General features: G+C 34.1%; 1 protein-coding gene across 2 annotated transcripts in view; it reads right to left on the reverse strand.

Moving 5' to 3' along the window:
* Nucleotides 1-1,361: 1,361 nt before the first annotated feature.
* The window catches only part of WDR27 (WD repeat domain 27), a 90,748-nt gene continuing 64,639 nt past the window's right edge, over nucleotides 1,362-27,470 (reverse strand). The window contains exon 23 of one of the 2 annotated variants that reach the window (XM_072332356.1): nucleotides 1,362-1,932. In XM_072332356.1, coding sequence (XP_072188457.1) covers nucleotides 1,885-1,932 — 48 coding nt within the window. In that variant the 3' untranslated portion in view covers nucleotides 1,362-1,884. Of the gene's footprint in view, nucleotides 1,933-24,661; nucleotides 24,780-27,470 lie in introns of those variants that run through there. The other variant, XM_072332355.1, reaches the window with a different exon arrangement.

The raw sequence follows: 27,470 nt of genomic DNA on the forward strand, positions 1-27,470 counted from the left end.
AGTAAATTTCCACTTGAAAGTATTTAGTGCCTGTGTGGTACAGCAGATTCTCTCAGCCCTGAAGGCAAAAGGGGTTAATAAATTCTTGGTTTACTACGGAGCTGTACATCTGCAAATAATGGATAGATGGAAGATTCCATTTGGAATGGACTGATGATGCTGTGGCCATTGCCAAACTGCCCCAAAGCACTTTGCTGTCCAGCATCAGTCCTTCATGAAGGTAACCAGAAAGCCTCAGAAAGCCAAGTTGCACATTAAGCAAAGAGAGATAATCCTGTAGACTTAGAAAAGAGATCCTTTTGCAGAGGCCAAACTAGCCCAAGACTAGGAGGTGTTACTGGGACACACAATGGCTGAGTGGGGGCTAACAACATTTAGCCCTAGAAAGTAGGATATCTACAAAACAGTAACCTTACCCTTTTACTTCAGTCCTACAGAAACAAACAATCTCCATGTTTGTAGCAAGGACTCAAACTTTTTTTGTGTGTCTTTTGCCTTCATAATGCTATATTTCTGCTTCAGAAATCTGAATTTTTTAAAACACTGTAATAATTATCACTCATACATCCTCAGTAGAGGTTTGAAATTATCTCTACTAAGCAGTCTGCAAGCCAAAGTTCAAGAACACTTTCCTTGCAAATGTTTCTGAGCAATGACACTTGTGGAACGGTTCAGAGCATGTGGATGAGAAAGTTAGCAAGATGAAGTCTGAGAAAGACCATCCTAAGAATCCACCTGTGGTGAAGATAACTCATAAGCGTAGTGTATTAGCATGGAGCCACAGAGTAGAACGTGCTCCCCTGGTTAATCTGGTCTTGAACTGGAAAAAATATTCAGGTGTGTTATTCTTTTGCTTCAATTGTACCAGACTTTATTCTGATACACAGACTCTTTTTGAGTATTATCTAGCTGTGTAACGCTTCTATAGTTATTGATGAGATGTTAACAAGTTCTTGACTCAGTGGGCTGTTAGACTCTGGCACAGGCTGTGCAGAGAAGCTGTGGATGCCTCATCTCTTGATGTGCTCAAGGCCAGGCTGGATGGGATCCTGGGCAGCCTGAGCTGGTGGGTGGCATCTCTGCCCGTTACAGGGAGTTGGAACTGGATATCAGACTATGATACATAGCAACAACAAATCATTTTCCTTTGCAATAAACAGCTAAAGCCTTCTCAAAAGAGCATTTTCTAAGGAATTTAAACAACTCATGGATATATCTTGATTTATATGTACTAACTATGGCATGTATAAATTAAGGCTGCTTGCTGAATACAACATTCTTTACAGTACTGAAAAAGATCCAGACAAACTGATGCTGATGTAGCTGTGAGTAATCCACTATTTCCTTTTTTTTTTTTTTTTAATTAACTGACTAATGATATTTAATGATTCTGTCTTAGAAAATGTGGCTATTTCAAACAATTTCAATGTCTTTTCCAGTAAATCCAAAGGTACATAACAGAAAGAATCTTGTGGTTTTTCAGAAAGGCAATTCTTCTCCCTCCTGGATTAATTTAAATTTTGGGCACAGGTATACATAGTTTTAAAACAGGAACAGTTGATATTTTAACTGCATTTACAATCTGGAACAAAGTGGTCCCTGATAAGTAAAGCTCTACAGTACACTCTCAACTATAAATAATGAAGCAATCCTCTAATAGCCATTTCTCTGGTTATTTGCTGGCATGAAGTCAGAATGAGTAGTTTTTGCAATAAAGACAACAGACTGTACAACAGAAGAAGTGAGAACAGTTTGAGGAACTTCCATAAATAAAATCAGGAGAAGTCTAGGCTTTTGCTGCTTGTGTTCGCCAGTCAACAGTCGCCTTCCAGCAAAACGTTTTTCTCAGGGCAAGAGGGCCAATGAAGCACATGCTGGCAAATCTCAGGGCATATACATCCGGAGTTTACCATCCAAGGTGGCAGTGGTGAGCTGCAGTTCAAAAGAAAAGAACCATGGCTTTAGTCAAGATCTTTCCAGTGAATTAAGTTTGCTTTAGTGCAAACAGAAGTAAACTATATTTAAATAACTTCTATTTTAAAAGATAACTAAAAAAAATCACCTTTAAAATGCTCCAGCTTTACCTGTAAATTCTTCTAACCCAAACTGGCCTGAAAATTCCATTTTTCCTTTTATTTATTCTTTTTCTTTTTCTAGCTCTTCAAATTTGTGTCAAGATGAGCTAACATGTCAACAGATTGTCAAAACAAAGCATATGTTTAAACCACACAGAAATTTAAATTCACTGTGTATGACTCAAGAAGGGAACACAGAATAAACATGAAAGAGCTGGAATAAGCGAAGATGGAAAACATTATGAATTAAGTCAGTCATTTCACCAAGTGATGTTTTCAGACTTTGAGTGGTGTTAAAATGTAGAATAATTTCCTTTCTAGAATGTACACTGAAAAAGGACGCAACCTTTATAAAGAAGCAAGCTTCAAAGACATGCACTTAGCGCTGTACTTGCATTAGCTTTCTTTTATAAGTCTCACAAAATCTTAATTATGAAATAAGAGTTGTATTTTCTGCAGTTTCTTCTGTAAACAAGCACTAATAATGTTATGATCTCCAAGTGGTACCTTTTATTCAAGTTGTTTTCACTGTGTGTATCAGGACTTGCAGTCATTGATGTCAGCGACAAAAATCCCAACTATACGCAGTATACTTTGGTTGATATCTTGTACTCTAATCAATCCATCAAAATTCATCTCATCAAATCAATTACAGTTCTATTTAACTTCTTCTCATCTTTATTTTTCTTGCTCTGTTATTTGACGTGCTTAGTCATTCTCTTACTTTCTTTGGCTCAATAAATTATACTTTTTGCTTTGGTGGTTTGTACCCCCTTCTTCAATATCTCCAACAACAAATTTTTAATCTCCCACAACAGCTTATCTCCAAAGACTGTGACTGTAGTTCATTTATTTTCATCTTTTTCTCTCTCATTTAAGTAATCTTGATAACATAGTCTATTTAGAAATGTCCAGTCTGCTGCTTCTAACTGTATTTTTATTGCCATTCAAGACTATTCCACCTTTCATAAATACTTTTATTGGCTCCCTATCTACCTCTGTAACTTATTATTGGAAAGAGGATATGTTGATAAAATATGTAAGTAATCTATTCTAAGTTACTGTATTCATTTTTGGAGAAAAAAAAAAAAAAGAAAGAAAAAAAAGAAACTTCTAATATTGTTTCAAATTATTAACAAAGAGCTGATCTAACCTAACAAACCAGAGATTCCATTCTAACTGAAGATTCATTGTTCAGCCAATTTAATTTTTTGCAAGACCCAAGAAAGTCACCTGCTCCACCTTTCTGTTCTCAGTGGTGACTGAAAACAGTAGAATGCAGTAAGCTATGGCATTGTCAAATTTTGGACATCTGTGAGAAGACAAGTTTTCACAACCAGTTCTAGTGCTGCACTGGCCCCTAGTGACTTTCTTTTTTTCCATTGACTAGACTGAACCTCAAGAACTGCAGCATGTGGTTACTGCCTCATGCCATATCCTCTGACACTAGTAAAACACTGCTTGGTTTCATCTTGCTAAATGCAAATGTATTCCCTAAATGACTATTGCATTCGTCCTCCAGAATCCTATTGTTCATCCATTAAAAATGATCTTTTTACTCAATCCAATCACCTTTCACACATTTGACAACATTAAAGCACAGAAGTCATGGAAGTGTTGGCCAAGTTAAAATACGCTCACAGTCCAGCTTTCACATCGCTTCTTCTTGGCCCTGTGTTGATTATCTTACAAGTCCTTCACTTTCCCTTTCCACTGCTTTTTCACCTGCTTTCAGCAGCAGCAGATAAAAAAGGCTGCCCCTAGGTTGCATAACTCTCCAGAGAAGTATACCCTGTACAGAGACAGGATTCTTTTTTTAATACAACTAATGTTTTAAAAGTCTAATGAACTGTAAAGCAACAACTAGACAGTTATAATGTCACTGTCATCATAATTCAAACTGATTCAAATTGATAACTTATTTATTCTATTTTTTAGAATTTAGAATATTCAAAATTGAATAATTTTTTCATTTAAGCCAACATTAAATTTCCAAGGACAAGAAAAAAGGAAGCAAGAACCACAGGGAATAGTTGAAGTGTTTTGAAAATGATTAGCAAATAGATTTCTCAGTTTGCTAAGGCCCATGAAGCAGAAGATAGTCTCTAGTCAAAGCAGCATAGTACTTTTTCTATTAAAAATGTTGAAAGCTGTACAATTTGTTGGCTCAAATAACTGTAATATTTCTGTCAATTATTTCAAGTGACATCAAAGTTGTAAGGGACTTAAGTCACTAGGAAATTAAAGTAAGTGACATTTTAGGAAGGCAGGCAAAATAAAATAGTTATAATGAAATTATTATAGCTGCATAAAATTCTTCATTTTTCTTTCTTCTGCTGCTGAATTAGTAAAATATTTTCTTTGGGCTTCAGACTTAGGAAGTCTTGGTTTCAACATATATTATTCTTTCTTCTATATGCACCAATGAACTCATAAATTTGAAACTGTTCTTCTCGATCATTTTAAAGAAAGCAAACAAAATAGCTTAAGAAGTCTCTGAAGTCCAATCTTGCAGATGAAAATATTGAACAATGCGACTCCTATTGGCCATTACTATTCTAGCCTCAGTTACCTCAGTTATCCTGCTATGTGTTAGGCTATCTAAATAAAATGTATGCACAGAAGTGGAGGACAGGCAACTGATGGAAGTCACATGCTTGCACCAAGCACTGAGGAATAATCAAGATCCTTCTGTCAGTTTGCTCATAGTATCATTTCAACAGTGAGATGAAGTGCACAGGAGCTTCCCTGGAATCATCTTAATTACTTCTTATGCCTTGAGACCTATGCAGAGACTATAAAATGAGTTTAGTTGTTGCTATTTGTATAACAGACAAGTACAAGTAATAAATATGAAATGTGAAAAGCAGGCTAATCATTAGCTCACAGTATAAAACAACATGAGATGGTAAATCTTCTTTCTAAACTTCTTGGTATCAGAAATCTCTACAGTAATTTCTATTGGACCACATATATATTTACTATAGATCTTAACTTGGATGCTGAAGATAATTCAGATTACAAGCAATGCTTTAAAAAATAAAAAATACATAATACATAAATATATAAAAGTTGCAACAAGGTTCTTTAAAACCAAGGTACAGCAATCAGTAGAAAATTATCAACATATGCTGACAGGATGAGCCTCACAAAATACATACATACATACATACATACATACATACATACATAAATAGATAATAGCTAGCAATACAGAAGTTCAAACTTGAAATGGTTCAGATTCCTATGTCAACAATTCAAAACGCATTATCTTCTTCAGCTCACAACCAGCACAATTTTTACCAATGCAAGGCCTACTCATCCTAGTGCAAGAGTTACCAATTATGTCAGATTTTCTGAAACTGTGTTTGCTCATTCAGACCTCTCAGCTCCCAATCATCCTATTTCAAATCTGTTTTAAGTTACATTATAAATGCCAAGAGCATTTAAGTTAATATACCACCCAACATTTAGAATTCACAAAAAAAACAAAACAAAACAAAAAAAAAACAACAGTTGTCAAACTAATACATACTTAAATTTTGGCATCAATTCTGCAATGAATTTGAACTCTGTATAAGGGTTTTGTATGAGACAAACACTGAAATCATTTGGAAATATTGGAGAACAATATGTAAATAGAGATAAGAATCTTTAAAAAGCCCTGTAGCTGTGAAGCAAAAAGTATCATCTTGCCAAAACTCCCATATTTTAGCAGACCAGATGGTAATGTAGTTTCTAGAGGTTTACTATTTTTAGTTTCATTATTCAAACTATTTGAAAATAAGAGGGCACATATAAAACCACAATTGCAAATTTCAATGTAAGGATGGTATCACTGAACATCAGTGTTCATATCTCCAAGCCTATTTTTAAATCAAGAAAGAAATAATTATAATTTCTAGATTTCTGTAAGTGAATATCAGGGTTTTTTTCCTACATTTTCTTCTTTTCTACCTATTTATAGTTCTGCTTCTAAGACCTTTCCTCATTCAAGCCATCTTCATTTTCACAAGCTATGTGCAGTGTTGTTCATAGAAGGCATTACTCAATGGGTTTCAAGTTCGATACAAGAAAACCATCTTTTATGGCACATATTACAATACACACACATTACTCACTAATACAATAAATATCAATTTCAGGCAACTAGAAACAAACCACACTGCAGATTAGTGCTGGAAGCAGTATTTTGATCACTGTTTTTACTTTTAAAACACTATAATTTAAACATCTACCAAAATCTCAGCATACCAAGAATGTTTAAAGATATATGACTACAAAATAACTCAGAATTAAATTTACATTAGACTTTTTTTATTATTATTATTATTTAAATAATTGTAATGATTTAAAAGTCAAAATAAGTAAGTGCATTTTTATGATATACCTGAAAATCCATACACCATCGTATAAAACTCCACATTTTTAATCAACAGTGGTCATAGCTAGACTGGTAAATATTTTAGGAAGTAACCTTGATCTCTTTTCAGTGAATACAGTCAATGTCTACAACAACCGATTTTAGCATCTTTGAATGGATAAATGTGACCTCTCACTTTGCAAGTGGCACACTTATAGCTGCTGTATACAGTTGTCAGAAGACAAATGGTGTGGCTGAAGGGAAACCGATAGGAATACCAAAGAAAACTAGTGCTTATCAGTGAACATAGGACCACCAGTACAACAGTTGCTCTTGAATTTTGCATTGCTTTGACAGTTAGCAATAATCATGAGCAACAGGAACAGGAGATGGTATGGAACTGAATTTTATTATACTTTCGACTTTTCTGAAAACTATGCCTAAAGCAATGTAGCCTTCTACCTTTGTCCCTGAAGATCTGTAGTACATGAAGGGTTTACCAACTTTGGCTTTGTGGTTTAACACAAGGAGAGAAGATATGTACATAGAATTATGAAAAGTTTTGTTTTCTTGAAAGATGGCTATTTAATCTGTCAGCTATACTCTAAAGAATTCAATCAGTTAGATCAAAGCCACATCATTTTGTTCTGTGTTTGTTTGTTTGTTTGTTTTTTCACAGAAAGATTGTACAGAATTTTTTATTCTTAAAAATCCTACTGCAGAAACAAGAACTGAAAAGAAAATACAAAAACAGGTTAGCAGTTTTTTACCATAATTCCTGGAGGTATGAACTCCACACACACACAAAAACATAGAGAGTACAGGTAATGTCATTCAAGACCTGAAGACTTCTTTGTGTTCATAGTACCCATAGATGATACGCTCACATTTTTCCACTTTCTTGACTTAAATACAACTTGGGAACCAATTTTATATTTATCTTCTTGCTTCTATACTAAGATTCATAAATATTTTTCATTTATAAGAAAGTCTGAAAGAATAAGCTAATCTACATAACTGCAAATTCCTGTAATAGATCTCTCTAATGCATAGGTAAGAATATGTGTAAGTGAATAAAAATCCCCCGGAAAACAATAAAGAAAAACAAGCTACCACAAAAAATGCTCACCTAAGAGAATGAAACCCACTTCAGACTTGTCTGCCTCTAGAGCTAAATGAAGAAACAAACATGACAGAAGGTCATAAAGCCTGTCCCACCACAGGAAGAGTGTTCAACACCACAACAATGCAAATGCTATGAAGATGACTGTGATACAGGGTAGGATTGTATGGAAAGCCCTGCACACTTTCCAGATCTGAGAGATAAGACAATATTTGTTAAATCCAGTGAGAGAATTTCCTCTAACTTCAAGCGGCCTTGGATCAGAACTTCATGAAAAAAAGCCATTAAGTGAAACAACACACCAATTTAGAGATATTCTTTACAACTAGAAGCAATCAAAAAATCTAGTTTCTTTCTTGCTACCACATTATTAATGACAACTTACATAGGCCCCCAAATGCCTTTTTTTCTTTTAATAGGCCATATTAAATATTTCCATTCCAGAACTCATGCCATTTTGGCAGTAAACCCTGATGTGTGCAGAGCACTAGGACAAAGTGGTGGTAAATGTTCCTTATGTAAGTACACATCAATATATCAAATCCCAGCTGCTAGAACACAAATGAAAGGACGTGACTGAATAAATTAACAGAAAATTTTTAAAAGGCCAGACTGAATAAAAGCATGGATTGAACTGTGATGACACTGGAGAATTCTTTATAACATGTTTTAAGCACTCTTATATACAGTGTTGTTTGACGGAACTGGTAGGTGAATTTCCTGTGTAAAACTTATGTCATGAACTTAAATAAATTGCCTTTAATTTTGCCTTCCTTTAGTGTGACCTTTGCTCACTACTGTGGTGTTCTCTTCCATCAGAGCTTATATTTTTAAATTAAATCCTTGTATTCACTTGGGCTTTGTGGCATCATACCTTTTCTATTGAAACAGTAGTAGTAGTAATTGATTCCGTAGCAAGATAAAGAAAGCTGAAGTGTGAAAGCACATATTAAAACTCCCAAACAGCTTAGCAATAAGAAGTGAACTTAGAAAAGAACTTCTTAAGTATTTTATTTTTTTTCCACATTATCTTTATTAAATGTGGTTCCATCATAAAATTCTGCCTCAACAGATACTCCTTTCTGGTGGCCTAACACCTTAGGGTCTGCCTGAAGATCCACGCAGCCTGATACTTAAAGCAACTAACTCAAATTCAGTCTGGAACTTATCAAAGACAAAATACTACTCATTTCTACACAGATGGGTGGCTTACTCTGCTAGTGGGAAAGTGTCCATATTGTGTAAAGAAGATGTTAACACTGAGGAAATAAGATGTGAGATTATAGAGGGTGAATTACTCTTTTCTTTGCCAGAAATTATACACCCTGGTCAGGATTGAGGTACTGAAACACAGCAATGAAGGAAACGGCAATTTATTACAGTGTATGTTTTGTGAATAAAAAATAAACTTCTCTACAGACAAGCTATAATTCATGTCTCACATAAACATACATTATCATTTCAGAAATCTAGCTTAGTGTCCTATGCTTTCAGGTTCAGAATGAATCAAAGATATCAATGTTAAATAATTTTCAATATAAAATATAGGCTTTTGAATTGCCATTGGTATGACTGCGAAGCAACAATGACAGAAATAGGCAAATACACTGTATTTTTAAAGTAGCCTTCCATCAGAACTATTCAGTCCTTTCAAATAAATTCAGATTTTCCAGTTTTAATTACAACTACATATTGATGTAGTTTACCTACAAGAAAGTAAAAGTATTTTCCTGGTAAATTTTCTTCAACACGTTTATGTCTAGAAGAAAGCAAGAGTGGGGAGACTTCTAGTGGACAGGGAATGATGAAAGAAAAACAAAAACAAAAAAACAAAACAAACAAAAAAACAAAAAAACCAGTATTTTCAATGCCGTAAGCACCATTTGAAACTGATTTTACATAAACGAGTCTGAGAAAACAATAATGGTTTTAGCTGTCTACTGAAAATTTGATCATAAGGAAAAAAAATCTCTCACTGCATGTTTCACATTCAATACAACCAAATACAACATTTCATAGTATTTCCTGCTGAACCCACAAAGGAATCTGCATTTAGATAAAAGTACTATGTCAATATTGCTATATTTTTATGAATAAATATCAATTAACATAAAAACACAAAACACAGAGTAAAATCCAGCTGTTTTGCTTCAGGATATTATGCTCAGGGAATTAACAATGTCTTGCTTCTCTGGTTCACCCACATAACAGCAGCACTGAACTTATTACAACCTTTTGTTGCTAGAATAACACATTCCCTTCTTACACTATTCATTCAAAATTTACAGCATCTAAACAGTCTGTGAACTTATCCCAGTTCCTCCTCATTAGGTTGCTCTTTCTAAGGAGTCCTCTTCAAAACTTACATGGCTGGACTAACAATACAACCTAGCATCTTCTGCTTCCTTCTGCCACCTCAGTTCAAGTCCTGTGCAGTAGATGCAAATTTGCATAAACTAGAAGACAGCCTGGTTGTTTCTTGTTGTTTTGTTTGTTTGTTTTTTCCAACCACATACCCACGCCTCTTTTGTCTATTCCTTTTTAAACTAGGGGCAATAGAAAAAAGTTTCAGCAGAACTTCAGAATATTGAAAGCAGTCTTCAGTATCAAGAAATGGTCAGATGGCTGTCAGATTTCCCAGAGAGCTGTGCAGTCTATACCCTCAGAAATATCCAAAAGTTGCCAAGACGTGATGCTGAGCAACCATTTGTAGGTGACCCCACATGAGCAGATGGATTGGACCAGATGAAATACAAATGCCCTGTCATTGGTTGTGGTTATATCAAACTGTGGTATCAGAATAGTGAAACACAGATCTGCAGATGCTGGAAGATGAACAAAAAAGACTACAATAAAGTAGACTATATTATGGATTTCAGTCACTGTTATGTGTGAAAGGATGCCAAGCTTAGTCATCCCCCTGGGTACATTAAAGCAAAATTCAATTAAATATAAAAGAATGAAAATATGTAATTAGGGACACAGAAATGCATAATAAACCATTTTTAATACAGAAAAGGGTTACTATATTCCTATAATAGTAGTTTTGTAAAGTCTGCAAAATATACTTAGAACTCACATGGCTGGACAAATGATCATTTATTTAATGATAGGTTTGAAACAACTTAAATGTAATCTCAGACATTCTTCGAAAGACTACCTTAATCTCCGAGGCTGCTAATGTTTGCATGACATCATTGTCGTTACAGCCCTGTCTCTTCACTCAGTAATGAGAAAAACTGAGGGAAACATGAAAAAGAGTTTTTACTAGCATCCCGCTGGGGTGTATAATTTCAGCTGCACAAATTCCACTTCAAAACCTGGGCATTAGCTCACAGCAAAATATGTTGAGAACAAAACAAAACAAATTCCTTCATTCAGTGCCAGCCACACAACAGCAATAGGGCACTCTCCTTCAAAGTAGCTGTTAGATACACCTAATTATCCTTGATACACCTAAGAGATAGATTTTTCTTCCTCAAAACAAGGCATGTATCAGAATCTAACAAGATTACATTTCTTCTTTTATTATTCACATTCAAGTGACTGAATATCTTTACTTACAGTATATTGGGTTTTTTCCCCGAACCTGTCATAGTCATACTACTTCTGCATTTAAAATAGTCGCTTTATCATGAAATAATGCATCAAAGGAGAAAAACAAGTACCAAAAAGAAAATGTTCTGTATAAAGAAGTTTCTCTGACTTATTATATTTATAGTCTTCAAAGCAAAACACAAGAAAAATGAAGAATTTTGGTCTGATTCAACTTGGGCAGTGTTATGTCTACCTGCATATGTTAATTACAAAAATTTGTCCTATTGGCAAAAAATGCATGTGTTCTAAAAGCATAATCTGCAAAAAAGAGGATGTTTTTTTTTTAAAGCATTTGTTAATTGCTGATCATTTAGGCACAAAATAACAAAATGAAGCCATTTATACCAGAAAAGAAAATACCCAACAGATCTAGACATGGTTGAAAGCAATTGCAAGTGGAGTGACTTCTTCAGAGTAATTGCATATATGGTTCAAATTGTCATCATAGTTGAAAAGATTTTTTTATTCTATAAAGATGGTTATTCATTAAAAAATCAGTGTTCTGTCAGATTAGCTGTCCAAAAGAAATGACTGCAAAAGCAAAGATACCTCTGTAACATGAGGCAATTATCGCAGTCACAAGAGGCATTCTAAATATAACTGAATTTTACATTATTTCTGGGTGAACACTTATAAATAAAGAAAATAAACAGAGATTAGATAGTCACCACTTTACATGACCTTAAAAATGTTTGCTGGGATGTGGTAAGTCCATGTAACTATAAAATCCATATTAAAAATAGCACCAATGTAATTTTAAAAGCAGATGAAATTCGTGGAAATGTTTATCAACTTGAATTCTGCCCTGCCTCTTCTAAATGTAATGTTAATTCTCTAGGTAAGTTAAATTATTAAAGCGTCTTTATTTACCAATGTCTTTTAGACACACTAAGTAATAAGTATGTATCCCAAAATTTAGTAAATTGAGAGTACGCTGTGATTAAAAAATTCAGGACATCTCTATCTCTGATATAATCTGTCTGAAAAAATAAAAATAAAAATAAAAAATAGAAGTATATGTACAACTTATTGATGTGACAAAGTTTAACCTGAGACATAGTGTAACTTTATAACATGAACTACAGAATTGAACCTTCATGACTGAAGTCATGGAAATGTAATTTCATGAAAAATCATTGCAGTGGTATTACATTATCACTTCCTTGAAGAAGCAGAAGGCACAGTGAGATTCCACTAAGTCAAAAAATACTTTTGGAATCAACTGTTCAGTGTAATTTTTAAGAAGAACCTTGAAGAAAAGAAGCAGCCAAATGTGTTTTCCATTTATAGTGAAGTATAGTTGTTGGCAGACAAAGGACATAACATGAGACCTCAAAGCTTCACTGCATGAAAAAAAAAGCCTTCCTTCTACTTAATGACACGGTGCAAGAGTTTGTACATGAAAGAGTCCAGGTAGCTCATTAATAGCAATGAGAATGTGACTCTGCAAACTCCACAAACCCATATTCTTAGAGACCTGGGCTACTGTCACTTGGAATCTAACACACTAAATTTCACTATATAAGCACTAATTCTGAGTGTTTTCTTGCCATTAAAACAGGCAAGTCCACTGGTCAAAGAATGAAAGATGCATTTCTACAGTGCAGGAAGCTACAAGTCAGCTACAACACCCTATGGCAGGATCCATGGGTTTTTCCATTCACGATCTCCAGTAAGTGCACCTTGAGGAGAAGGATTTTTCATCACACTTTTGCCATTCCACAGATGATTATTTTAACATTTTCCAAATAAGTCTGTATTTTCAGATGATTGTCATTGACTTCTGTAATTACAAAAGATGTTCTGAAATGCAAAGTTTTAAAGGCAAAATAGGGCATCATATATCATGTGAAATCAAAACCTGTGGACACATAAATGTAAATCACTTAATAAGCACAGTTTGCCACAGTGTAGAAATGCCATTTGTCCAAAGTCAACAAAGGCTGCCTCTTGCTTTTTCTAACAGAATGCAAAGTAATCTTTTAGCTGGCAAACTTAAGGTTTTCAGAAGGAAGTGAAGTTACTGATTCATAAGTAACCTAAAAAATTATGCACACCCAGCAGTGCTGATTCATCTTGCTTACAGGCATTTTCTACATGTAAAAACATGTAAAAGCAGAGATCACGATCCCTCCCCAGCATACCACACAAGGCTACTGTCAAGACAGGCAGAGTTTTTAAAAAGACACCCCTGGCAAGAAAGAAGAAGAATTTACCTGTGCTATGTATTATATATATAGCTGTATATAAGTGTTTGTTTTGTTTTTTTTTCCTTAACATGTTAATATATATACACAACGCAAAAGAAAAGAAATCTGCTTTTTGATGAAATTTAGATTCTAAAAAGAAACTCTTAGTATGAGAAAAATATTGTGCAGATTTATCTTTAAATCTATGAAATCCATACTTCAAGTCTTAGTAAGAATCCCGATCCTGTACAAAACAAGTGATGAGAGTGTATATGTCCCATCTTTGTAACTCTGTGCTGTTTCTAAGAGTCAGTCACCACATCTGGAATAGTCTTCACTTATTCCTCCACAAAAGAAAGCAGGAATAGAAGGGCAGCATAAAGTGAATTGCTTTTCATTTTATCTTCCTACTTCACTAAACTAGGAATTTTAATGTTTCTGGTAGCTAAAATGAACCCATTAGAGGTGCAATTTGCACATTCCTCACTGCTGCAATTGACTCCAAAGCAATATGATCTACATGCAGAATTTCTTATTTCAAAATATGAATATTATTTACAAACTAATTAATTAACTTTGCAGCCATTTCACCACTAAGTATTTTGGTACCTTCTTACAAATGATAGGCTTTAACAATATCCAGTACCTCTTGGACAGTGTATATAATACAAATATTTCACACTGGAAAATTGCAATGAATGTATCTGAAGTCATGCACATTGAGAAGGGACTATGTTTACGAGCAATAGGGAAGAAGAGAATGACAAGAATATATAATATATACTGAGTTTAGAAACTGTCTGGAAATACAATGATCATAACAAAAGACTGCTACTAAAATGATACATTCCTCAGGTATGACTTTAGAGCACTCAGTTCTGGACACTCCAGCATTCAGCACATGAAGAACTGAGTGACTTGCCAGACTATTAGGAACAAATAGCTCTCACTAGCCACGTACAAGATTGATAAACACAAAGCATAATTGGAACCACTTTCCATGGCCAAAGCCCAGGGACTTAGAATACAAGCATTTACTGAAGTATTGATGGACAAAGGCTCATATATCACATTTATTATTTTACAAGAGATAATCAAATACTTTATTTAGGGCATATTTTAGTTCTAGAAGAAAACCTTGCTACATACAACACATGGTAAACTTTGTTACTTAATACAGGAGGCTGAATTCTAACAAGATATGATTCCTCTGAGGTGATATGCATATATATATATATGCTTATAAATGATCAATTCAGTTCACGGCAAGCATTATAAAATTATTTTTGATTTTTCGACTATTTTCTGTTTTCCAGAAATTAAGATGATACAAACTGATTTCTTTTCTCTTTCCTTCTTAAATCCAGTTGCTGCATATGCTTTTGAAAAAAGTTCTACAAGAAATAATCCAGGTATGCACCATTGTAAACACTTTCCATAGCAAGTTAGGGACATGATGTATACACAAAGTTAATAATATCTTCATTTTCAGATCACTGCATATTTATCAATTTCTATTAACTTTTCAACTTTGTAAGTTCTGAGAAATATTGTGCAGGAAAATACTGTAATGCCACATTGCAATTTGGAACAAAAAATTACTAGACTAATATACACTCACAAAATACCCAGAATATTAACAAAAGACTGACCAGAGTTAGTTTCCTGGAATTTCTTAGCTCAAAAAAGAAAAACATAAGAGAAATTAGATTAATAGCTTTCTTAAAAATGTGTTTTTCCTAAGTGCACGATTTGTACAGCCAAATGAGAAGTTTAAATGTAGAATGTCAGGTAACAAGCTCATTCAGTGTGCTGTACCTCAAATATATATATATATATAATATGCATATAAAAAAACACAGGCATGAAATGTGAAGCATACCTATACTATTAAATGGCCCATGGTACTGTTGTGCTTGAGCCAAAAGAGAATCAAGGCAGTATGCTGATACGGCTTAGCACAGCATTATTCACAGTTACTTGCAGCAGTTCACAGGCAGGCAATGCGGTCATCTTGGAATCACCTTTCATTCAGTTAATAATGCTGACAAGTAACCAGCTCACCTCCAGTGCTGGACTAGAACATGAAACTGTCCAAGTCAAAAACTAGCTTGCTAGTAATCCACTGAACAGTTTAACTCTGGTAAGATTAATGCAAGTTTGGAGTCTTCAAGCACACTTACATAATAATGTTTTCAATTCTCAGAGTTACTAGAAGGACATATTTGCTTTAGTATGGTTTAAATCATGATCAAAAAAAGAGAAAAAAAAAAATAAAAAAATTGCAACTATAGAAATGTCTAGTTCTGAAAAATTCAACTGATATTTCTCTCCAGGCAGTTCATAGCGGGTACCCACAAAGCTGGGAAAAAGTCCCTGAAAAGAAATTAAGGCTGTCAGCATATGAAAAATAAAACACCCTTCCACAAAAGAAGTACCAAGCAGAAACTGACAGTAAGTGAATCTTTAGATTCACAGAACCTGTGGAGAAACACATTAGTATTTGGGACAGGGTCATCCTATTGGAAGAGATTTCATTTTGTTCAACATTAGAATGGCAGTCCATATCATTATATACTTGCAAGTTTCTTTCTGTTAATCAAGTGCCAAGTGAAGTTGCTTTAATCCTCAGAGACACATAAGATTTCTGTAGTCTATGGTTGACAGTTATCAATATCATGGATGTGAAGTACTTTTCTTGGAAACATGCTGTCTTGCACTCCTGTGTATTTATAGTACTTGAAGAAAATAGTGAAGACACGTACTACAGACTCAAATACAAAGGACAGGTCCAACAGGAATTCCTAGTCAGGAGGAGAAAATCTGGCATTTTCCTAAAGGTGGTCCTATTGGCAGAAGAGCTAACAAGAAAGGGAAATAGGGAAAATGTCAATTACAGAAGCAACAGCTTCTGGCTTGAAGTCAGCAGCTCAACCTGAGGCCATTGCAGACACCATCTGTTCAACCACTACTGAGTAGTTTATATTAGCATATAGAAGCACCCATTTGGAAAATTTCTGGGGAAAAAACAACCCAACAACCAACCAACCAAAACAAACAAACAAACAAAAAAAAAACCCTACTCTCTAAGTAAGTTCCAGAAAGAGCTGTGCTATTTTGTATGTAAAAATTCTCCATTTATTATGTTGTATAGAATCATGACCGTATCTACAGGTACTACTTTACTTCTTATTTGTGTAATTTATGATAGCCTCTAGACACAGTATTACTTCAAATTTAATAAATGACTATTTCCACTTAATGTCAATCAAAGCAAAATCTATAATTTTGATCCTGTCCTTTGAGCACTCAGAGCACAAAAGCAAGATTTGCATTATCTAATCACTTTGAAATTATGCCTCCACATCAAGATTTTTTCATGACACGTATTGTATAATGCCATATTTAGGCCAACGAAATCCCAAGCTCTTGCACTGAAAGGCAGACTCCACAGCCAAATAAAATAGCACTGTTGCTCTGCTATAAACATTTGATGGAAATCTGTCAAACCCAGAGTTTTCAATTCAGTGATATTTAATATTCTAAAGACATAAAATTCCTTGTGTAAGTAATTAGGCTTTTTTTCTCTAAATTTTAACATGTTTTAGAATTCGATTCTGGGATAATCAATAAGATGTTACTTCCTTTTAAATTAGAATGCTAAATAAAATAATTTTCTTCCCAGCAGTCTGTTTTTTAAAACTATATTTTTCAAATTTTAAATTGTAAGAATCAGACTAACTAGAAAATTTATGCTTGACACTATCATTACTATTAGTTCACACTTCCAGATGTCAGTATTCCAGATGATCCTTTGCTTTTTACATGTAAACTCTAAATGAGAATCTACTGTTCCATAACACAAACTTTCTTCCACATGGCTTTTAGAGCAAAATATAATTTGCTATAATTTCTAACATCATTTTCTTGCAAGATATATATAAAATATATACATATATATCTTTTTGTCTACTCCCATAATTGGTTTTCTTTCTTGTTTTAGTTTTTGTTTCATCATTCTTGTTCATTTTAAGAATATTCTGACTTCAAAAAATAGTAATCAGTACTATCCTTTCTTGCACTTTAAATCTTTGCACTGAGCATTATGTGAAGACATGGTTGTTCCTTCTTTTTTATTTCCTTTCCAGATTCTGTTCTACTTATGTTTCTATTCCTTATAGAACATTCCTATATATTACATTCCTTAAGTTTAACTCTACACAATTATTTTTGTAATCTGGTGCTCTAAGTTGCTAATACTTACTTTGAAGTGTACTTTTAAAGTCAAGTCGCTGTCAGCTATATTCCAACAGTCTCCAAGGAACAAAACTGTGATCTAAATGAATGTATTCTTGGTAATTTGCCTGTTGAAGGTTTTTCCTTTTGGTCACATAGATGAGAAACAGGGAGAAAGTATATTTCTAGTGGGTGCATTTCTTTCAGGAACAAAATATTTTGCAAATGAAAACAAATAATCTTTTTCTCCCCCCTTTTCTCTCTCTCTCTCTCTTTTTTTTTTTTTTTTAACTAATGGGGGTACAAATAGGCAAATATTGAACTGTCAAGTTGTGAGGTATGTGCCACATTAATGCTTTACCTACCAAACATGCCTTTTAAATAAACAGAAGCAACCACATTAATAATACATTCCATATATAAGTTTAGAGTAGGAGGGTGTAAATAGCTTTCTGGAAATCTAGCAATTCGTATGGGAGAACATAAATTGTAATTATTTTGGCAAGTAATTATCCAAACGTATTAACAGCATAAGGTAATACTAATACGATTTTTCATGTGAAGTAAATCATCTCCTTTAGTTCGTGCTTCATTTGAAGACCTCAAAACTGAAAGAAATCGTAAGACTGCTGGATCACTTTGGAACAGCATATTATGAAGTTACCATCATACTTATGAATTTTAATGCATAGGAATATGATATTGCTGTGCTTAGCTAAATATACATATATATATAGTTTTTTAAGATGCTCAAACTGGTTCACAGTAGTGTTGAGAAGGCTTATATGGATTTTTAAAGAGGAAGCCTCCACTTCATCCTCTTCCCCTAAAAACACTAAGTTTCATGGTACTGTATGTAATGATATGCAATACCAGCAGAGAACATTTGTAAGGGTTCCACAAAGGGTTATCTCTTCTACCTGTGTGAGGACAGATCTTACAAGACAAATTCTACTGAATTTGGTATATGGATTAGCATGAATTGAAATGCTCAGTAAAACTCTGTCCAAATACAGGTCAATTTTGTTTAATACATGTCCATATTCAGGAGCCTCAACTAGATAACTGCACCAGTGAAATAGAGCAGATGAGCAGAACAGTTTTAACTGCATAAATGTCAATCAGGCGTTTGAATTAAGATTCTGAGAATTGTCTTTTTCTGCTTTTGGTGTTGCTACTACCTCGACTAAATAATGTTACTTTTATAATAGAAAATTTCATGTCTGTAGTCCCTACTCTTTCCTATCTCCCTTTCCTCCACAGTATTTTCACACTCTTGTCTTTCTTTTCCTCAACTGCAGTGCTTCCTTCCTTGACAGCAGAGAAATTTCTCTTCTGTTCTCCTTCTCTTGCCCCAGAGACACAGCATTATACATTATTTCCTTCATTTCTTATTAACATATCACTTTCATCCGGCTTTTCCTCCTTCCAGTGTAAACATTCCTTAGTTTCTGTGTCCTTAAAAGGCCTGCTGTCGTCCAAATTTGTTTCTCCAGCTACAGATCATTTCTCACTTGCTTAATAACAAAGAACATGCCATTTGCAGACAGGTTTTTTGTTGTTGTTGTTTTTAGTTTTGTTCTGTTTTGTTTTCCAGCCAACTTCTCTCAAATACCTTCTACCCTTGAATTTCATTGAAATTTTTTCTGATAGTCCTATTCCTAGCTGCATCTGAAAAGTCGTGGCAGTCAAGTGAAAGCCCTGGTGACTGGGAAAAAGGTAATGCCACACCCATTTTTGCAAAAGGATAGAAAGGATGACCCAAGGAACTATCAACCTGCCAGCCTCAACTCTGACAGGGAAGATCACGGAACAGATCCTCCTGGAAGCTGTGCTAAAGCACGTGGAAGACGGGGCAGTTGAAATGAGACAATAGCACGGCTTCACTACAGGCCAACTTAGTGGCCTTCTATGACAGCGTAACTGACTCAGTGGACAAGGGAAAAGCACAGTAAATTCTCATAAATGGAAGAAAATGACTGTGATTTGGGAAAATAAACAAGTACTATTTTTTAGTTATCATAATTCTTTAAATTAAAAATGTTTACTAGTTTTCCGACAATTGAGGTATAGATATATTATTATTCTTTATGTAACATTTCAGTTAGAAACAATTTTGACCACATTACATCAGCTATAATAATATACATTGCATGTCTCCAATAAATAACCTAAAATGGACATTCAACAAAAATTGCTAATGTCAAACATAGATTAAGTTTCTTTGGAACTGGGAGTATTTTACTTTGGCTATGCTGAAGGTCAGTCTGATGCAAATTCCTCTACAGCACAAAAACAACTTGCAACAAGGCAGGATAAGCAATGTATGCAATCTAATCCAGAGAGTGCAAAGATAATCCATAACAAGGGTAAGCAATCACTTGATTTTGTTTAACTACATTCAGTGTTAAGAAAGCTTCTGAATGAAGCAGCCACACAGAGGATGCACATGAAATGATTTCTCCCAAAGTATCTGCTTTCTTGCAAACTCTCTGGCTCATCTGCCAGAGGTTTGAAACATCCCTAATCCTGGATTCTTTCAGTAACTGTTTGTAATTAAGTCAAAATGTGCAATTCTGTATGCACTTACTCTTGTGGCTACCTTTGTTTTCTTTCCCTTTACATCCTTTTCTTACCTATATTTAATTTACAATTATAGATGTATTTCCTTCTCACTTCTCTCTAGCTACAGTGCTGACTCAGCATCCATGCCATCTCCATGGAGCACAGAGTCCTTGCAGATCAAATACCGTACAGAATCCTACATGCATTTATGAGTTTCACAGCCCTGTCAAGTCTCTTGCTAGGCATGCAACTGTTGACATGTAATCATTTTTGAGAACACGGTAATTCATCAGTTTTCCATTGCTATAATTTTTAAGTGGAATATCACTAAAACAAAATAGCACAGACTGGGGCAGATGTTTTGTTACAAATACTTATATGATTGATATTTTACTGCCACTTAAATAAGACAAAGATATAAAGTTTGTCATAGGTTGTCATACAGTTTATCAAAAACATCAAGCTGCCATTCATCATTCATCCTCAGAATCTATGGCCTATTAATATTAGATGAATGAGTCATTCTGCAGATACTTCAGCTTCTGAAATATTTCATAGTTTGGTATCTTTTTAAAATCCAATAGTGAAGTGCGAAGAGATCTCTTAAACAGTCCTTGAAATGCTCTGAATGTTTCACCTCAGTGTCACAGACAAGAAGATCAATATTAAAATTATTTTTAATATGGACAGTTACAGTCAGGAGGTATGTTGGTAACTTAGCCAATATACACTTTCATTTCAATTTGTATTTGATGGCAATTGCAATGACCTACAGAATTAAACCAAAAATGGCACATCATCAATGCTGAATTTCCAATGTAAAAGAGTGTTCAATTCAAGGCTATGTACTGTCCAGCAGAGCCACCATCCAATCAAAGACTATTTTAAATGACAGTAGAGCAGCTTGGATAAGGTCGCATGGAAATCAGAAAGTGGTGCCAAGAACTCTGCAAGATTTAATTATCCTCAGCATGGTATCAGATCATATGGAGAATCTAGCTGTGTAATAATATTTTTTCAGCTGTCTGACAGGAAAAGATCGCTGCCTGAGTTAGCTTCTCATCTAGAAATGTTCAAATACACATAAAAGCGCAAATAGAACTTGAATTGACTGTCACTTTCTGCAAATCCATGAAAGATCTACCTGCCTTTGCTCATCAGAAAAAAAAAAAAAAAAAAGAATATTTTACCCAAAACATTAATTCACATTAAAAAAAAAAAAAAAAAAAAGCCTGCATTTCTTAAACACTATGAATAAATAAATGTCATCAATGATAACCCGTCTCATTGACTATGGCAGCATTATAGCATCACAATTATAATTAGGCTGTGATGACAGCCATAAATTTTTAAAGGTATAAAACTACACAATGTAAATAAAAACTTTCCTAACATACTTCAATCTATAAGGCTGATTTTACCACAGATGAAGCCAACATTTTCAGAACCTGGGATGGAATTGGACCATTAATAAGCTACACTACAGCTTTGTTTCCTCCATACTAGAACTGTGTCTCATCCAAAATACGTTAGTTTGGAAGACCACATCCCCTAATATCACCATTTTCAGTCTGATTTGCTGAATAGAAACATTCAAATCCCATGAACCTGCCTGAACGTCTTAGTTTGGCAATATTATTTAGTCTTGGAGCTTTCTTCTGAATGAGATGGTAAATTCTAGATTTTCAGATAATCTCTACAAGCATGTGTATATATGAGATTATGCATACATACATATGTGCATATTCATACATATGTATGAGTCTTATTCATGTACCAAACAACAGAAACGTGAATTCAAAAAAATGAAAAAGCAAAGCTTACTCTTATAAAAACTAATTTATGGAGTTGTGACAGTAAACTGATGGTTTAAGATTCATAGAATTGATTTCAGAATCAAAAAAAAACAAAACAAGAGCCAAATTTTCTGGATTCTTCATCAAGCAAGGCAAGCATGCAGTAAGTTCAAACACATTGTCAAACTTGCACTGTCAAAATCAGTAGCTTGTTTTGATCTTGGAATAACCTTTTATTTTCATATCCTAATTAGGTATGAATTTGTAAGCAGAAAAATAAAACAAAACAACAACAATAGCCCATCACAAAACAACCCACTTTTTCAATTCACAATTAAAATAAATACTTAACTAGTCTATTTCCATTCCCGGATTATCAGGGGAAGTAGGTGGATAACAAATGAATAGGTGTTACAGATTTCAATAAATACACTGGCTTATACATTAATACTAGAGACTAGAAAGTTCCTAACTAAACACTTTGAATGACAGAATTAACTAACTCTAATTCAGTGCAGCTTTTGCATCTTTCTCTATGATTCCTTTTTTTACCCCAAAAAAAAGCAAAGCAGCAAACAGATTTATGTCAGATTTCTTGTACATATGAATCCCAGTGGAGTAAAACGTAATCCAATGAAAAATGCCAACCATACCCTTGCTATGATTTTAGCATATATTTCAAGCTGCTGAAGAATTTGTATTTTCAAGACAGGAAAAAAGCAAACACACACACAAAAAAATGTGTGAATAAATCATTTTGTTTGATTTTTACTCAAAAAATATCTAAACAGCTTTTTCTAAACAGCTGAGTAAAAAAACATACTTCAATAATTTGTCCAAAGAGCAAAAATTTCAGAGATTAGTAAACAACTCACATGGTAAAATGAAAACGTTCACAAAAACTACAGAATTATTCAACTGTAATAAATGTTTATAACAACATGGGTTGGTTGGGTTTTGCTTTTTTTTTTTTTCTGTTTTTTTTTTTCCTTCATTTTGTTACATTTAATTTTTTTTATTATTTTTTTATGTTTTTTAATTGTAGGATTGTCATTTTATAAAAAGACATAAGACTGCATTTAATGTGACCTAAAGATATATTACTCAGACTACTGAAAAGAAAAGGCTACTTGCCTACTGATTTGTCATAGCAAAATTCCACAGTTTACGATCTCCAACATAAATATGTTAATATAAATTGCTGTGAATGGACAGATATACTGACACTGAGGAGTACATGGAAGGTATTGAAAACATTAGCAGTATCACCCCTGATATTTTTCATAAATAAAAGTGTACTATGAATGAAAGCAGTATCATTCTTAAACAACCAGCATCAAAAAAAAAAAAAAAAAAAAAAAAAAAAAACAAAACTCAGCTATAATAACAAGGTAATCCAAGTGATTCACTCTCATAGTAAGCAAATATAACTCAGATCACGGTCTCCCTGCAGCAATTTGGCAAACAAATTTCCTTCAACCTCAAGGTCTGGAAAAATTCTGAGGCTTGGCAAGAGAGCAGCACAAGAGTACAATTGTACACAGTATTGTGAAGAAAAATTGTATTCTTTTTCTTTAAAAAAAAAAAAAAGTGATTATATTAATTAATACAAAGATTTATCAGTTTTTAAAATTTGCAAAAAGTGTAATCAAATACTCTAATCTTTCACTATCTCACCACAATCCAGTAACAGCACCTGCTTCTGTATTTATAAATTTAGAATTGAAAACTCTATTTTTTATGTAATTTATATGACATAAAAAGCCCGCTAATCAAAGTACACTTCAAAATGAGACTGTGAGCTATATGATCATCTTCTACGGAAGCATCACATGTAGAATTCTCTTTTTCTACAATATCACTTTCCTGCCCAGCGGAGCAGCTGTCTCAATGTCAGTCATGCTTAGTAGACTTCAAGAATACATCTTTAAACAGAGAGGACCACTCCCATCATGGCCATGAATTATCCCTCCCAGGAAACTCTCGGACCACATGCTATTTAAGAGCTATTTATCACTGACTGCCTCTCCCAAACTGCCAACTTACTATGACCACCCATTGTGGGTTCGCATGGGGCATGCAACTCACTCAACAAAAACAGCTCCATAAGTCAAGCTAAAGGACCAAAAACTTATACAGTGAATAAGTAATGTAAGTGAATAAATGATAGCTGAATATGTGCCATGAGTAGGCTACAATCTTACCCTCAAGCTGGAATCATAAGTTCTTTTAAGTGTAAATCACTCGAGTGTTTTAAGACTCTACTATTTAGTGCATACAGCCACTGTCTGGAGCAGATACTTAACACACTCCTGAGCGTGAAGTCCTGGAAAAGTTCAAAAGCCTCTGATACATTCACATGGGTTACATGCTCTTGCCATCTATATAGATTTCCAGATTAATTCCAATTTTATTAATTCTAATGTTAAAAAATGCCACTTTTGTCTTGTGAATGTCAGGCGTCAACACTGTGCAACCTCCTATCTACAATCCAAAATTCCATTTGCTCTCAAATACCGTCCTTACCATCTACTGCATAAATTCCAGTCGTTTTGATGTTCTTTTAGTTCTAAGTGTTGCAGTATTAATTTTGACATTTATGTTATTCCAATTCTTAAAGCATAAAATCTACAAGTTAGAGGCATAGTGGAAATTAAAATGAAAGAAGAGATTGCACAGAGGATATGGTTTGAATAGTGTCCACTAATGATCTGTAACATAATTCTGATTTAGTTTAGCTCTTAGAAAGCCCTTCATTCTAGGCTTTGAATAGAATTCTGATGGACCCTATTCTTTGTTTCATTGTGAATGGTGGGGCCTTTTCTTGTGCCGAATCTGCAGAAAGGAAACAAAATTAAATATGAAATAATATCAGAAAATAAGTACACAGATACACTGAAAGGCACTTTACTATCTAATATTCTAGTAACCTAAAGTGATTTTCAATACTATTTACACTATACCTTTTGGCACCACTTCTTTGGAACCAGTACATTAAAACTACACGTTAAACCTCTAAAAATAGCTCAGTGGAACAGGAAATGCTTACAGAAGTGGGAGCTTGAAAACTACAGCAGTTTTGTGTGTCAGATGTAAGCACTGTGTGACCGTCTGCCCAGCTGTAGTAGTCTCATTCAATTGGATTCCAGACCTGATGTCATGTAGTTTATTTACAAAAGTGCTTAAGGTAAAAAAGAAAATATCTCTTGCCTCTTTACAATCTTCTGTCATGTAATTAAACAACTGGATTAACAATTGCTCTTTTACTCAATACTGGGGAAGCAGAGACCAACCTCTTTTCCAGGCTCTCTCATGGTCTGTTCAGTTTGCTTCATTAGTTATGTAATCACCAGAATTTTTCATGAGAAAAACAGAAATTTGTCTTTTAAAACAAACTATCCTAAAGCATTCCTGTCAGTAACATACACATCTTGAAGTTCCTTATTACATATTCTCATTATTCTATATTACATAAAAGTCAATGAGTTTTATGAATTTAGTATTGTTGTGATTTTTTTTTCCCCTTCTCTTTTTTTTTAAGGTTTAATTTTCCTCTGGATAATACTCATCTTCTATGGCTGACAGATTTATAATGCTTATATGTGCCTGGACAATACAGACTGGGACTGAGAATGTATTTTGTTTCTGCATTATTCCTCCCCATCTCTATTTACCCACAGCATGAAAGTACATTTTATTGCTGGGTAATCCACCTTTTCCTCAGGAAAATATTTTGCAGATCATAGCAAATTCAAAAGCCAAACCATGGTTTTAAATGGCATACTGCATACTCAAAGATTTTCAGCAGAAAAGGATATTCTGTTTAAAAGCAATAAAGACATATAGCTCACACTTAAAGAAAGTGGAATCATATTTGTTCCACATAGAACTTCGTATCACTTACAGAAGTCTTGAAATAATGCACCTAACTTTCCTGAAGGACCTTATTATTTGCAAGGTGCTTTTTAAAATTCTGTTTCAGTATCTAAAGTAAAAGGAACAAGAGCTGCTCAAGTCATGGGATTGCAATGCTTGCATAACACTGGGTAAGACAGTGGGAAAACCAGCTAACCCTGCCAGACTAGCAGCTTCCCAGTGGAGAGCGTATCATATTCTGCAGTGCAAACGAAACATTTTGAAGTTGAGTCATTCATAGACAGAACTCCAAACATAAATTAAATTTGAAATTTGGAAAAAGAATGCACTTAGAAGCAAAAAACCACTCCACTCAGTAAGCAGCATAATATAACTGTATAGGTAAGTTATCGGTGGTAGAACCTCAAATGTTGTATTATGCAGCAGAAGCCAACATTTCAAATGCCAGCTGGAATCTATTCAAAACATTTAGATCATGTATAGTTTACAAGAAAAACAAAACAGTAATCTGTGCCCACAGCTCATAGTCATAACACAGTATTCTGCAAGCGAGAGAAGGAATTATGGAAATCCTTAAAAATTTTGACAGGAAACACGGCTAAGGAGTCCCTCATTTAATAGTTTTTTTACTGTTAAGATGAGTCTTAATGGATATTTAACCAAAACGGCACAATGGAAAATGGATTTTTCCCAAACAACATTATTTTGTTATTTTTTTACTTGACAGTAATAAATGGTATGCATTTAGAAGCATCTATTGTTTTCCCTAACATATTCCTCTAGGCATTCAGACTGCTTCTTAAGGAAAAGCAAAAAATGCATGACTTTATTTTGTATCAAACACAGCATTAATTCATGTTTTATAGCAAATCAGCCCTAAAAATAAAATGGAAGAAATCCACCCAGACAGAATCTGAGAAGAAAATGTCATGCTCTGCAGATACAACAAGATTTTGTCACACAGTGTGACATTCAGTTTACAGTACAACCTCTTGGACATTCTCAAGATTCACCTGCTGGTTCTATATCCATTACTCTTATGAAATTCTAAATCAAGTATATATACATGTAAAATTAACATTTCTGCCATACTCTCCATTAAATGTAATCTCATTTTATGACTTTTCTTAGAATTATATAGCGGTGATTTCTATTTTCATTTTTATTATTATATGTTTTCCTAATTTTGACATTATACATTTAAAAAAACACTTAGGAAAATTAGCTCAAATATGGTAACTCAAATGAGATTATTCTTTTCACTGCTGCAGTCTTCTCACCCCCAGTATTTCATCCACGTTCAAATTGAGCAACTAACCTCTGATTACTCACTTTTACAAAAGCTCCTGTATTACATTCATCATCATCACATTTCAACTCTAAAACTTTAAGTATAACAAACAGAATTTCATTCTGCATGGGTGCATTTTACATTTCAGTCAGCTGTTCTACACCAGTGAAGATCAACTGGAGATTTTGGGATGGAAACAGGCAAAGTAGAAACTTTAAACAGGCACCTGGAAAGCTTTAGAATAGGCTGCACAAAATGCAGTAGGATAAGTATTTTGTTTGGCAAGTAGGTAGTCAAGGAGAGTTCATGAAACGGTTAAGGAGAGAATGTAAATGCATAAGGCTTGCATGAATAATCTC

This window comes from Excalfactoria chinensis, chromosome 3 (genome assembly GCF_039878825.1).
Source record: "Excalfactoria chinensis isolate bCotChi1 chromosome 3, bCotChi1.hap2, whole genome shotgun sequence".
Taxonomy (NCBI): Eukaryota; Metazoa; Chordata; class Aves; order Galliformes; family Phasianidae; genus Excalfactoria; species Excalfactoria chinensis.